Source organism: Ornithorhynchus anatinus, chromosome 6 (assembly GCF_004115215.2).
Source record: "Ornithorhynchus anatinus isolate Pmale09 chromosome 6, mOrnAna1.pri.v4, whole genome shotgun sequence".
Classification (NCBI taxonomy): Eukaryota; Metazoa; Chordata; class Mammalia; order Monotremata; family Ornithorhynchidae; genus Ornithorhynchus; species Ornithorhynchus anatinus.
In genome coordinates this window covers 24,224,022-24,238,703 of record NC_041733.1, presented here as the reverse complement: position 1 = coordinate 24,238,703, position 14,682 = coordinate 24,224,022, and the positions used below count along the sequence as shown (strand labels likewise).

Sequence of the window (14,682 nt, the reverse complement as noted above, 5' to 3'; positions counted from 1 at the left end):
CCCTGAATCACGCCATCCTGGAGCTGGGGATCAAAGGTATTGCTGGGCAGCCAGAAGCTTATTCTTCCGACCACACTAGAAGCTCCCTTTCATGCGCAGCCCCATGATGCTTCAGCTGAAAAAGAAATGGTAATGGCCACAGCGGCAGCTGCTGTGGCCACTGAAGAGGCTTAGAACAGTGCTCGGCACATAGTAAGCGCTTAACAAATACCAACATTATTATTATTATTAAGAGGGAAAGGAAAAGGAGGTTGAAGTCTTCTCTTCCTCCATTCTGCCTCCATTCTCCCACAGCTGAGGCAGCACCTTCCACCTTTCTGGCAGGAAAGAGTCCCTCATGGATCTCCCCAAAGGCTTCCTTTTGTTTGCTCAATAACTGACCACTTTTCCCTCCCTCTTGAACTGTGAGTCTCTTGTGGGCAGGGACTGTGCCTGATCTGATTATCTTGTATTTATGCTGGGACTTAACATAGTGCTTTGCACTTAGGCTGCCCTTAATAAATGCCATTATCATTATTAGAAGTAGTATTCATTCATTCAGTCATATTTATTGAGCGTTTACTGTGTGCAGAGCATTGTACTAAGCGCTTGGAAAGTACAATTCGGCAACAGAGACAATCCCTACCCAACAGCCAGCTCACAGTCTAGAAGCAGTATCATTAATTGTCTCTATCTGTTGCCAAATTGTACATTCCAAGCGCTTAGTACAGTGCTCTGCACATAGTAAGTGCTCAATAAATACTATTGAATGAATGAATGAATGAATGAATAGTACTACTCCTACTAATTTATAGTCTTCAAGTGGTATATTGCAGCAGGGAAATTGTTCTTCTGAAAATCTTCTTTATAGACCCTGTCTCTGGATGGAAAAAAAAAATGTGTCAAGAAAGCTGATGTGTTTATCTAACAGCTTACCCAAACTGGGTCAGTCAGTAGTCTCCTTGAGGAATAGTAAGCATGCTCTCCAAGACGTTTAGATTTACTAATCAAGCCCAGAGCTTGATGACATGACTTCTGTGGTTTCCTACTCATATATTATTTTTAAAGTCAAGAATCTTCATTTCCCAAAAATGTAGCCACAAGATGTGTGCTTGGAATGAATCAGTCTTGCGTTTAGGTAATAGAAAATTCACTCGCATAATTGCACAACTCCAGTTTCCTGAAGACAGTCGTAATGTCTTGCTTTCTCCTTCCATCTAACTGGGGTGATTGATTAAAATTTAGTGAGGTTTTTGGGAAGGTGGGAGTTAATAGAGATGTTTGTCTTCAACCAAAAGGATTAGCTTAGTCTTTACCATGTGCTTTTCTGAAAGTTGGTATCTCCAGGTGTGGCGTGGTTTAGGCCTGATATAAGACTGAAGTCATTGTTCTTCCTGCTTGGTTGAAGATTGCTCATTCTTAGAACAGTAATCTGCCAGATGAGGCTTTTGGTGCCAGAGTTTAAATCACTTTAGGAAGACCAGGGACAGAGTGGCAACTATGGGCCTGTCAGAATTAACTTGCCAGTCTGGGCAGAGGGAACCCTTTGAAAAATCTACTACAACAATAATCTGGATTTATTTACACTTTACCTGCTCTTCATTCATTCATTCATTCAGTAGTATTTATTGAGCGCTTACTGTGTGCAGAGCATTCTACTAAGCACTTGGGAAGTACAATTCAGAAATAAATAGAGACGATCCCTGCCCACAATGGGCTCACAGTCTAGAAGAGGGGGAGACAGACAGCAAAACAATTAAACAGGTATCAGTAGCATCATTAGAAATAAATAGAATTATAGGTATATACACACCATTAATAAAAATAAATAGAATTATAATTATAAATATGTACATATCTTCTCAAATGCTGTGGAGAGGGGGGGTAAAGGAAAGGAAGTGGTCAGGGCACTGGGAAAGGGAGAGTGAGCAGAGGAATAGGGGGGCTTAGTCTGGGAAGTCCTCTTGGAGGAGGAGAGCCTTCAGTAGGGCTTTGAAGGGGGGACGTATTCTAGTTTGGCGGATTTGAGGAGGGAGGGCATTTCATTCATTCATTCAATAGTATTTATTGAGCGCTTACTATGTGCAGAGCACTGTACTAAGCGCTTGGAATGTACAATTTGGCAACAGATAGACAATCCCTGCCCATTGACGGGCTTAAGTCTATTTGGGGGAGACAGAAAAAACAATAGCAATAAATAGAATCAAGGGGATGTACATCTCATTAATAAAATAAATAACATAATAAAAATATGAGCAAATGAGCAAATGAGCACAGTGCTGAGGGGAGGGGAAGGGAGAGGGGGAGGAGCAGAGGGAAAGGGGGGAAAGGGGGCTTAGCTGAGGGGAGGTGAAGAGGGGGGCAGAGAGGCAGCAGAGGGAGCAAAGGGAAAAGGGGAAGCTCAGTCAGGGAAGGCCTCTTGGAGGAGGTGAGCTCTCAGTAGGGCTTTGAAGAGGGGAAGAGAGTTAGTTTGGTAGAGGTGAGGAGGGCGGGCATTCCAAGACAGCGGGAGGACGTGGGCCAGGGGTCGACGGCGGGATAGGCGAGAACGGGGGATGGTGAGGAGGTGGGCGGCAGAGGAGCGGAGCCTACGAGGTGGGCAGTAGAAAGAGAGAAGGGAGGAGACGTAGGAGGGGGCAAGGTGATGGAGAGCCTTGAAGCCTAGAGTGAGAAGTTTTTGTTTCGTGCGGAGGTTGATAGGCAACCACTGGAAGATTTTAAGAAGGGGAGTGACCTGACCAGAGCATTTCTGCAGAAAGATGATCCGGGCAGTGGAATGAAGAATAGACTGGAGTGGGGAGAGACAGGAGGAAGGGAGATCAGAGAGAAGGCTGACACAATAATCCAGCCGGGATATTATGAGAGCCTGTACCAGTAAGATAGCCGTTTGGGTGGAGAGGAAAGGACAGATCTTGGCGATATTATAAAGATGAGACCGGCAGGCCTTGGTGACGGATTGGATGTGTGGGGTGAGTGAGAGAGCTGAGTCAAGGATGACACCAAGGTTGTGGGCTTGAGAGACGGTAAGGATGGTCGTATCATCCACAGTGATAGAAAAGTCAGAAAGAGAGGTAGAATGTGGCCCAGGGTTGACGACAGGAAAGGTGAGAACGAGTCACAGTGAGAAGGTTAGTGCCAGAGGACCACAGTGTGCAGGTTGGGATGTAGAAGGAGAGAAGGGAGGTGAGGTAAGGGGCAAAGTGATGGAGAGCTTTGAAGTCAATAGTGAGAAGTTTTTGCTTGATACGGAGGTTGATAGGCAACCATTCTTTTACCCCTCCTATCCTCTGCTGAAAGTTTTGCTTATGATTAGGAAAATGGCCAAAAGACAAAGTGGGAGAGATAAATCAATCAGTTAATGGTATTTATTGAGTGCTTCGTTTGTGCAGAGCACTGTACTAAGTACTTGGTAGAGTATAGTACAGTATTGTTGGTAAGCACAACCCCTCCCCACAAGGGGCTTACAGTCTAAAAGGAGAGACAGACATTACAGGTAAGGAAAGCAACCAAGGATATGTACATAAGTACTGTGGAAGTGGGGATTTCGAGGAAGTACCCTAAGTGCTTAGTGAGTGGAAATGAGTGCATGGGTGAAGCAATAGGGAGGAAAAATAGGATGGGGGGAATGAGAGCTTAGTCCAGGAAAGCTTCCTGGAGGAGATATGATTTTAGTGTAACTTAGGAGAGATCAGAACTTACTTTTGTGACTGTCTTACAGTTACCTAAAGCCTAAAAATTGAATTTATGGAGAAGGTTGGGATATGTAGAATTAATGCTCATAAAGAGGGAGGGGTCAGGAAATGTTTCCTCAACTTTTATGGTAATCACAATAGAAAATTCTACCCAAGAGTGTTGGGGCTCTCTGCTGTGTCAGTTTATGTCTATTTATGAAGTCCCGTGTCAAAAACACTATTGGGTCAGTTGTTTGACTAGGATGGGTAATCACTGTCTGTCCTCCTGCTGGATTGTAAGGTCCTTGAGAGTAGAAATCACATCTACTTACTCTCTTGTAATAATAATGATATTGGTATTTGGTAAGCACTTAACTATGTGCCAGGCACTGTACTAAGCGCTGGGGTTGATACAAACAAATCGGATTGGACACAGTTCCTGTCTCATTTGGGGCTAACAGTCTCATTTCCCATTTTACAGATGAGGTAACTGAGGCCCAGAGAAGTGAAGTGACTTGCCCAAGCTCACACATCAGACAAGTGGCCAAGCCAGGATTAGAACCCATGACCTCCTGACTCCCAGGCCCGTGATCTATCCACTACGCCATGCTGCTTCTCAGCATGGCGAGGATCACTCTCCCAAGCACTAAGTACAGTGCTTTGCACACAGATGGCACTCAGTGAAGGGTATCGATTGAGTGATTGAATGTACACTGTAGGATGTGTAAGGGGTTCTTGGTTTTGTACCAGAACTATGCTTTGGACATAGTAAGCGCTTAACAAATGCCATAAATAAAAAACCCAAAAAAACTAGGGTGCCAGCAAGGAATGAAAGCCTCATGTTGCAGTGAAAGGTAATGGATGCCCAGACTGAGAAGACAACTAGAAAGAGAGTGAAACTGTGTGGTCAAACTCCATGTGACCAAGGTTTTTGTTTTGTATTATTTCCTGTTCAGAAGCAAATTTGGGTTCAAGCAGGGTTATCTAGAAATGATCCTTTTCTGTCTGTCCCTCCAGGGATTTTCTAGTAGCATCTCTATCAAACCTATGTGAATAAAAATAACTAGAAATGACTACTTCCTATATGGGGATAGCCTCTGTGGCTTCCACTTCATCCTCCTATTCGACAGTTATTGAATTGGATAATTGTCTCAATCATAAAATGAGCACCGACCGGTGCTCCAAAGCCTTAGAGAAATCAGGCAGTGGGCTTAATAAAAATTGGGCAGACATAGAAAATAAATTAAATGCATATTCTAGTTTTGTCCACTTTATTTTGTGCTTCTCGTGGGAATTTTGGTGGGGATAATGTTTTTTGGAAAATAATTTCCAAATCTGTCGTGAATCATCAAGAGTTGCTTATACTCCAATTCTTCTCAGTTTGATGATGGCCCCCAAGTCCAGATATGTTGAGACATAGGTTCTCTCTAGCACCCCTTGGTCATTCCATCCCAATGCCACTTGGGGCCCAAGAGTTCTTTAGAACTGTTCCTCTCTCAGCACTCTTCACCAATTCACAGCCAGTTAGGTGGTAATAATACTCATGGTAATGGTAATTATTGAGTGTCTTTTGGCTGTGTTACATTGACCTTAACATTAGAAGAGTGAGGTCCTGCCAGTCATGTACTAGAATTGTACACATTTCAGTGTATTCCCAAGAGTGTGATTGCTCGGGGAAGGAACTGGACAAAAAGGAACTACAGAAAGCTGGAATCCACTTTGGGTGGTGGGCAGCTTCTTCAGATGGCATAGGATAATTTCCAACACCAGAACATTTCTGCCCACTGCCACATGAACTATGGATATAAATTGCTTTATATCTAGGCAGTTTAATTTAGATTTGGAATTTGTTTTCGAACACCTCGTTGCACAAATGTCAGTTCTCTGTGGGAAATATAGCTGTATTCAGGAGGGAGGGAGAAGAAAAAGAGGAGAGTGGGTTGTGCCTTTGAGGCAACATGGAAGCAAGGCCCAGATGGAAGCATGTTTGGGTGTGGGTGGTAGCATTCTCTGAATTGCCATATGGAAGTGCAGCCTCTCATAGGTACTCAGGCTTCCAATTGGTAAACATTCCTATGGATATTTGTTGTGAGCTGCCATTATCTTGCCGTGACCATCAGGGAGCCTTCCTTTAAGGTGACACACAAACTTCACCCCAAATTCCATGTCTCTGGTAGGTAACCAGGGAGTGAAGTTTGCTCTTTCTCCATTAGTCATTTAAAATATGGCCTCCTCCTAAATGGTTCTTGAAAGAAGCTTGTGGAACACATATTCCACCATTTATTTATTCCAGCCTAATAGAGTTTGGCTCTGGCTTCAGCTCACATACAGCTAAAACTTTTCCCAATTAGTTGTGGCCAGTGGACGGTATATTTGTTAAAAAGAAGCATGTACATAAGGCTGATATCAGATGCAGTATTACTTATAGATGTGTACAACATGTAAATAACAATAGCATTAAAAACTTGAATCGATTCAACTCAAAACATTTGTTTTCCATTAGGCTCTGCTACTCTAGTACAAACAGTAAAGTGTGTGTTTACATTGCTGGGGACATGTAAAACCAGATCCTGAAAACATTCCTCTGAGGTTGTATAAACCTGAACATCCAAATATTTCAAAAATGGTTTTGTAAGCAGAGCTTAATGGATTGAAACTGTAACCTAGATTCCAGATATTAAAAAATGCTTCAATAAGAGGCACACTCATAGCCAAAATAGATGAAACTGGCTAAACCCTTAAAATATGTAATAAACTCCCATCTTGCAGTATCTACTTGGTTAGCCTTTTTTTTTTTAGTAGATTAAAGAGTGACTGTAGCTGTGTCACAGCAGTAATGGAATTTTTCCCTATATGTTAACCAGCTGCCTGAAACTTTCAAAACAAATCTGTTTATGATGAGGGAGAGAGTTTGGTTATTGAAGACATAATAAGTGGCAAGACTGGGGAAAATAAGCCAGAGTCGGCCAGTCAAAATGAGAGTTCCCTTTTTTTATCCACTGTTAAAAAGACAGGATAAAGGCTCTCCTGACACATATTTAATGACTGCTTTAAGGGAAGTATGATTTTAATTATGAGTGGCAGATCATATCCATATGAATTACAGTGCAAATAGGCAATTTTTTTCCATTTAAAACATTTGCGAATACTGCAGTGAGTGGGATTTCTGAGGATGCATGATTTATACCATAGTCGCTTGTTAAATGGTGTTTTCATTCTTCTTGCAAGACATAATCATTTTGAAAATTTGAAGTGTGTCCTTTGATCTTTGACCTTCAGTAGGAAAATTCAGGGATCATCATCAGTTTTTATTGAGTGCATTCTGGATGCAGAATACTAGGCTATGCCTGAGAACAAACATTAAAGCTAAAACCAGTGTCCTCCCTCAAATGGTAGCATTTATTGTGCTCAGCATTTTTTATGGCATCTGTTAGATGCTTACTATGTGTCAGGCAGTGTACTAAGTGCTGAGGTAGATACAAGCTAATCAGAGTGGACACAGTCCATGCCCCACATGGGGCTCACAGTCTTAGTCCTGATTTTATGGATGAAGTAACTGAGGCACAGGGAAATTAAGTGATTTGCCCCAGATCACACAGAAGACAAGTGACAGAGCCAGGATTAGAACCCAGGTTCTGTGACGCCCAGGTCCATGCTCTTTCCACTAGGCAATGCTGCTTCTCACTGTATGACAAAACACTGTGTAAAGCACTGGGGTTGGTACAAAATAATCAGAATAGACATAGTCAGTGACCCCTGGAGGAGTTTGCAATATAATTGAGGAGACAAGCAGGCACATATTGCAAACATGCACTAGGAACAAGAGTAAGAGCACAGATATTGATGATAAAATCAATCAAAATTTATAAATAAAGCAAAAAGATATATGCAGCAGTGCTGAGGTAGCTGAAGAAGTGACAGGATTAGGAAAGTTGGGTTTGGGTAGTTACGGAATGCCTGACAAAGTTGAAAGGGTTGTTTTGCCAGATAACACTGCCCAAATAGCATTGGAGCATTCTTATTTTGGGATGTCTTTTAAAAAATTAAGAAATAAAATAATTTTTCCCACAAATATATCTGTATTTTTCCTGAGAACTTTTCCCACTTGTATTAGCTTCTGAGAATACCAAAATTAAGTAGAAAATCCCCCTCTGAAACTCAGAGCATCCTAGTATTATGAATCTGGATTTTTTTCTGTGACAGCAGAGGATGACCCCATGTTTAAAGGTGAAGGAAAATAATAAGACTCTAAACACTGCAACTTTTCAGTGTCACCCCCTTTTTTAATGCAGAGACCCTGTTTAAGTTGACTTGAGAGGAGGGAATTCTAAAAGCAAAAGGCACTCACATTTCAGAAAGCAATACGTCAGGCAGAAACGAAATGGTAAACCTGAACAGCGGAGAAAAGTTGTTTGGTGTAACTGTGTCTGGTTAAGTGTTTAATTATGTTTTGACTTGCTGGGAAGACATGAATCTGTGTGTGGGTATGTCCTTATGAGACCTCTCTTTCTCCTCTGTGGGCTGTGCATTTGCTGGGTCGGCAGGTTCTGTGCATTTAACCATTTCAGTCCTTTCTGAAAGGATTCTTTTTTTTAAGGGTTTGGAACTGAATCAGTTTCCTCCTCATCATTTTCAGGGAAAAAACTAGGCTCCCATCCATCAATTAATGGTATTTATTGAGTGAATGTGTGCAGAGCACTCTACTGAGTGCATGGACTAAGCCCCGGCTGAGCATCCTTCCTGATGTTGAATGGCCTTCTCCTTCTGAGCACTGCTTACACACTCTCCTCCATTAAAGGCCAAATTTCCTTGCTCTCTAGCACATGGTCATTGACACATCTGAAGAATGGAAAAGGACCCTCCCCCTCCCCCCCAAAAAAAATCCGGATATGCCGATTTATTCCATCTGAAAGTGGCTCAGTGTGGCCACAAGTTAATCCCTGATCGCCTCAGATAACAAAGGGCAAAGGGCAGATGTCTCAAAAAACGTGGCTGAATGTGGACACATCTCGCTATTAGAAGCTGGAAAAAGGGTCCTTTGAAAATGTATCCCTGAAGGGCATTTCAGCTGTTGATAAAAAACAGCAAGTACTAAAACATTAGCTGTCTTTGTGAGAAATGCGCTTATGTTCTTTCTGGGGCACAGTGGGTCTTCAGTGTAGAAGGTATTGTGTGAGGAGTGAGAGATAAAAATGTCAACTATTGTGAATTGTAAGTGGTTGATTTAGGTTCTGCCCCAGATTCCAAGCTGCATAAAGACCACAGCTCCCCTCTGACAACTCACACCAGACTTACTTTTTCTGCCCCTCATTGTTGCCCACAAGACTTCTTCAAAATAGTAACCTCACTTTAAAAATAGTCAGTTTCACGTTCTTTGGTTTGTTTTGATATTGCAAGATGACTAGGTTCGTGTGTTTATTTATAAAAAGGTTTAAAAATAGTCCAATCCTGTGCAAATGCTCAGGCTGTGAAATAAATACTCAAGATGAGAGTAATTTAAGAACAACCTGGCAAATTATCTGGGTTTCCCACCCATGCTCCCCCACAAATATCCTAGAATTCTTGGAGCTTTGTATCTGTGAAGGGAAAAAGGTCTTTCAGAGACAGACTGCATTGTTTTAGCCTGTCATGTCCAAAAAACAGCTTAAGTGTTTTTTTCTATAGGTTATTTTCCTTTAATGAAATTTGTCTTTTGCTCCTTCTCCCTGTTGATGGGGTTGCTGATGCCACCTATCAAACATTTGAAGGCATATTGTCAACGTACTCACTCTGTTCCAAACAAGCAGATAGACTTTTGTGGACAATTAAGCTTCTCTACCAGTTGATTTAACACCGTTCAACCTGAACCTAAGCAGAATGCTTAAGTAAATGTCTTACATGGTGGTAGATATGAATGCTGTGTGATTTTTGAAAGGCTTACTTGAGAGTCAAGAGTGTACTACAGTCTGAAGGCATGGAGGAAGCCTCATCATGTGGTGTTGTTTTCTTTCAGCTTCTAAGAGGCATGTCAATTCCACGACGTAAAACTTCAGATAGAAACCTAGATGAAGAAGAAACTCAAAGTGGAGATTGTGATGATGAAGATGACTGCGACGGAGCTTCAGGAGACGGAGGGTTAAGAGTTAAGAATCAGCTACGGTTCTTAGCAGGTAACAAAAGAAACTCTTTTAGATTTAAGTTGGTGTCTAGCAATATCCATCTACGGCTAAAGAATAAGGGAATCACTTACCACTGATGGAGAACACCCAAGTAAGGTTAGCAGCAGAAATAATATTTATTAAGTGCTTACTGTGTGCAGAGCCTTGCACTAGATGCTGGGAGACAATACACAGTGGGGAATTAGACATGTTACCTGTCCTTCTGGGGACTCACAGTCTAAATGAAGGAATAGGCCTCAGATAGCCATAGAAATGTTAAACTTTCATTGCCCATTTGTGCTACATTTGATAGGTAATACAAATCTAAGGTAAACGGGGAGAAGATCTTCTGAGGGTCTCATAATTTCCAGGCCATCTCAATCTTACGTTCTCCCTATTATATAGTTAGGAGATAGGCAAGCCATAGTTTTAAAGTGAGAGATTCTGATAAGCTACATTTGTGAAACTGGAACTATCAGTGACTGGGAGTTACTTTGTTTTTTGTGTTTAGATTTGTTGCTTTATGTTTTTGAACTTGTTCCTTGATTCTTATTATGCAAGCAACCTTACACAGTCAGGATGGTTGAAATCGTAGCAAATCTGTCTGTGTCATTTTTTGCATGCAACACAGGTATCCCAGGCTCTTAAGAGTTTTAGCCTCAGGCAGGTGACTGTAAATAACATATTTTTAAAATTGCACCATTCTCTGTGGAAGTAGGATTGGGGAAGGTTTTACTATTGCTTAAAATAATTGACAATTTTATTCTTTATTCCATGTGTGCTTTATTTAAAAAAAGGCTCCGTAAATGAAATTTAGAAACAGCTCTAAAGATCTCACGGAATTATATACAAAAATATGTGCACATAGAGAAAAATGAGAAGCAGCATGATCTGGCTTGGGAGTCAGAGGTCCTGGGTTCTAATTCTGACTGTGCCACTCATTTGCTGTGTAACTTCTCTGTGCCTCAGTTACCTGATCTGCAAAATGGGGATTCGGTCGTATTCTCCCTCCTTTTTACATTGTGAGCCCCATCTGGGACCTGATTATCTTATCTACCCCACTACTTAATACAGCCTATGGCACATAGTCCCTGTCCCACATGAGGCTCACAGGCTTACTCATAGACTAAGTAGGAGAGAGAACACATATTGAATCCCCATTTTACAGCTGAGAAAACTGAGGCCTCGAGAAGTGTTGAAGCCAGGATTAGAACACAAGTTCTCTGACTCCCAGGCCTGGACTCTTTCCACTAGGTCATGCTGCTTCTCAGATATAATCTAAGATCATCAGATCAGATACAGACCTTGTCTGACAGAGACTTAGGGAGAGCAGACATCTAATCTCCATTTTACAGATGAGAAAACTGAAGCCCAGAGAAATGAAGTACCTTGCCAAAGTCACCCAGCAGAGCTGAGACTTTGAGTCTCCTGACTTACAGTCCCATGCTCTTTCCACTAAGCCATACTTGGTCCAACCAGAAGACTTTTACATCTAGTGATTCTGCTGTTTTATATAAAGTATAAAAGGAAAGTCAGGCCTCTTTGATCTCAGAAGTGTTATAAATTTAATCTCAGACTCCATTGGAGTTGCCTGTGGTGTGGTATCTGTGGAATCGGTTCCAGGATGCTATTATTATTATTACCCTCATTACCTTCTCTGCTGATAGTTTTATCCAAAGGCCATTTCCTTCATCATCTCCCCAGGCAGCCAGCACAAAGAGATTGTCTTTTCTTGGGCTACCTAATGATAGTAAAGGCATTTTTTGTGAACCCACTGGGTGTACTGCACTGAGCATTTGGTAATCCATCAGTCATTCAGTGATATTTATTGAGTGCTTACTATGTGCCGAGCACATTACTCAGTACTTGGGAGAACACGACCACTACAGTTGGTAGACATAATCTTCACCCTCAAAGAGTTTACAGTCTAGTGGAAAGTACAGCAGAATCATGACATGTTCCCTTTCTTGCAATGTCCATGGTTTCAAGCCTACCTCTTGGTTTCATGTTAATTTCAAAATATCTGCTCAAAATCATCAGGACCTCTTCCAGATTTCCATAACAAAAGCTTAATATATCTGCTGCTGTGTCTCCAAGCTGTCCACAGCTTGTTTGGGGTTGTTTTTCATGGTGTCTTTAAAATGATTCTTCTTTTCTTCTTGTTTCTGGTCCCCAGCTTCCATAAGGCAGATAGCTGTGCTGGGCATCTTGCAATCTTGCATTCTCCTCACATGCCCCTCCTGGTGGAGCTCTGTGTTTCAACAGGCAACACTTTGATGTAGGAATATCAGAGGGAGAACTGATAAAAAGCACAAAAAAATGCCTCCAGCCATCTCAGGTCCTGTCACTTCCTTTTCCCTCTGAAACCCAAACAAAATTGTGCCTTTCTTGTATTTTTTCAGTAGTGCCTTGGCTGAGTTGGTGACTGGAGTCTTTGGTATTTTATATTAGTTGAAGTCCCCTAGTTTCAACTTGATGCAGTCTGTCTGCCTCTGTTTTCCTCAGTTGATGAATAGCATATCATTCAGGCTGAAATCAAAGAATGATGCTTTAGCTGAACATTTTTATTTTCCTCAGTCATTTTCAATGTCCGCGTTATGCCCAGAGCTTGACTGTGAACTGGGAATAAGTGTAGTACATGCACCCTGATAAATACACAAAGGGCAAGATCAATAAAAGGGATTTGCCATTTAGTCAGACTTCAGTGTTTTCTCTGTCCCAAAGTCTCAGGAAAGTGGTTGATATTTCCATGAAGACCAAAGTCAGGCAGCTGGAAAGACTATTTCCTCAGAAGAGATATTTCTAGGTCCCAGCAGGTTTTTTTTTCTTGAATGGGTAGGACAAAGAAGTAAGGGGCCAGAAGTATAAAAGGAGGTAACAGTGAGCCCTAATAAAATAAAGGACTCTTTATCAGAATCTGATATTCAGTGGGAAGTGCCACTTGGAGACAATAACCAATGGAAATTCTTTCTAGAAGTGGCTCTCCCAGGCTCTCAGATCCCAGGGTTTGGGAAAGAAGGACCTGAAATATAAACCCTTTCCTGGTGTGGGATATGGTAAAATCCATTATCTCATCTGGTACTGTTTATTGGGTTTGTTTTTCTGGTTTTTTGTTCCAGTCCTGGCCTACTCCTCAAAAGGGGGCTTAAACCCCAATAAATATATTTGACCCAACCATCAGTAAGATAAGTTTTTGTGTTTTGCCAACAAAGTTCTGTGCTGGGCGCCACTGGTCACGACCATTAATAGCTAACAGCTGTTACCTCTTTTCTCTCCCTACCAGATGTCATCCTGAACAGTTGTTTTAAAATCTGGAGACAAAACAAAAAAATAATAATTAGAAAGTATGTTAAATATGCTGGTTTTGATTTATCTTCACTTGCTTAAAGTATAACCTTGATTTCCTATTTATAATAACCCTGTAAGAGTAGGAGAGTCAATGTAAACTTTAATGATTTAAACATAGTTGTAAACTGTCGAGTCAAGAGTTTTTAAGTGACTGTAAACATATGTTAGTGAGCAGTATATGCCAATAAATTCATGATTATGTTGCCCCAGTGAAAAGAAAAAAGGTAAAAGACCTGTGTGATGGATCTTTTATTGTTACATCTGTGAAATATTAAGCACTTTTTTTAGGAAAGATAATTTTTACAGCTGAAGAATAAGTGGAAAGCTTCTAGATGAGTGAAACTTACTTTTTTGAAGGAACGTGTTTCAGCCCATAATGTATGTAGGAAGAGTTCAAAATGTATTTATATGTCTATATTTGTTTAAACTGCTCTTGTGATGAATATAATTTTGGAGTAAACCTTACCCAAATTGTGAGGTAAAAAAATATTTTCTCTAGTTTGCAATGCCACCTTTTCTTCAGTCCCTCTCTGGTGAAATGAATCACCTGAGCTTATTCCCTCTGCCAACGGGGAACTATCTAATACTCTGAAATGCCACCCACTAATTAACTCACTTCTGGAATTCCCAGTCAAGACCCCTGAGTACAACTCACATAGCCTGCAGCCAGGAAGTGTGAAAACAAAACATCAGCAGGGAATGCAGTCAGGGTACAATGAAGGTGTCACATGGGTTGACCGGTATTCAAAGAGTACCTCCATGTACTACCCCCACAAAAAACACTGATTCCTACCAGGAAGCACCATAGCAGCAGGGCACTCCCACTCAAACTCTGGTTTTGTCCAAATTCCTTCAGGAATGGGACAGGCCAAATTGTGGATTGGCTGGTGACACTGTATGTCGGTCAGCTTGAACTCACCAGTTACACAATTAGCCACTTAACACACCTTTTCATCCCACCTAATGATGCTGGTATAGGGGACTAGCTTTTTCTCTTCTGAGCCCAACTCGCAACCCAAGGTCACCAATTCCCAGGCTGAAACCTCCCCTTGTAAGGGCCGGGGGTCAGTTCTTATATTTTATGCTTAGAAAATAAAGACACTAAGCATCCTGTCTTTTTCCAGCAAATTCTGCATCTCCTACTTTGAGTATAGGGAACTTTGGGATGAAACTTCCTAGGATCCCGTCTTAGTTTCGGAAGCTCATTGAGAAGTAGAATGCCAGAGTTGAGAGGATTGCTGTGAAGCCATCTGGTCTAGCCCTCAGCCTCCTGGCAGGGGAGTGATCAAATCATCTAGAACAGCTGGTTGTCTTCTCTTTTTAAAAACCTTTTCCTGAATGGGAAGCCCATTCCCTTCTTCAGGAGCATGTTCCAGGGTTTAAACCTGAGTCAGGCGAAGTCTTCACTGTGCCCATTCTCAGCCATTTCATCCCATTTCCTCTTCCAAACTACACAACCCCAAATCTTTCATCATCATCAACATCATCATCATCATCATCAATAAGTATTTATTGAGCACCTCCTGACTACCTGACACTGTAGGGAG

The 14,682-nt window shown here is 41.5% G+C and overlaps 1 protein-coding gene across 3 annotated transcripts in view; it reads left to right on the top strand.

The window, feature by feature from the left end:
- Nucleotides 1-14,682, top strand: part of GPC3 (glypican 3) — a 429,039-nt gene that overhangs the window by 356,145 nt on the left and 58,212 nt on the right. For 2 of the 3 annotated variants that reach the window (XM_007666179.3, XM_029067025.2), the window contains one exon: nucleotides 9,643-9,799. In XM_007666179.3, coding sequence (XP_007664369.2) covers nucleotides 9,643-9,799 — 157 coding nt within the window. Of the gene's footprint in view, nucleotides 1-9,642; nucleotides 9,800-13,070; nucleotides 13,340-14,682 lie in introns of those variants that run through there. The other variant, XM_029067024.2, reaches the window with a different exon arrangement.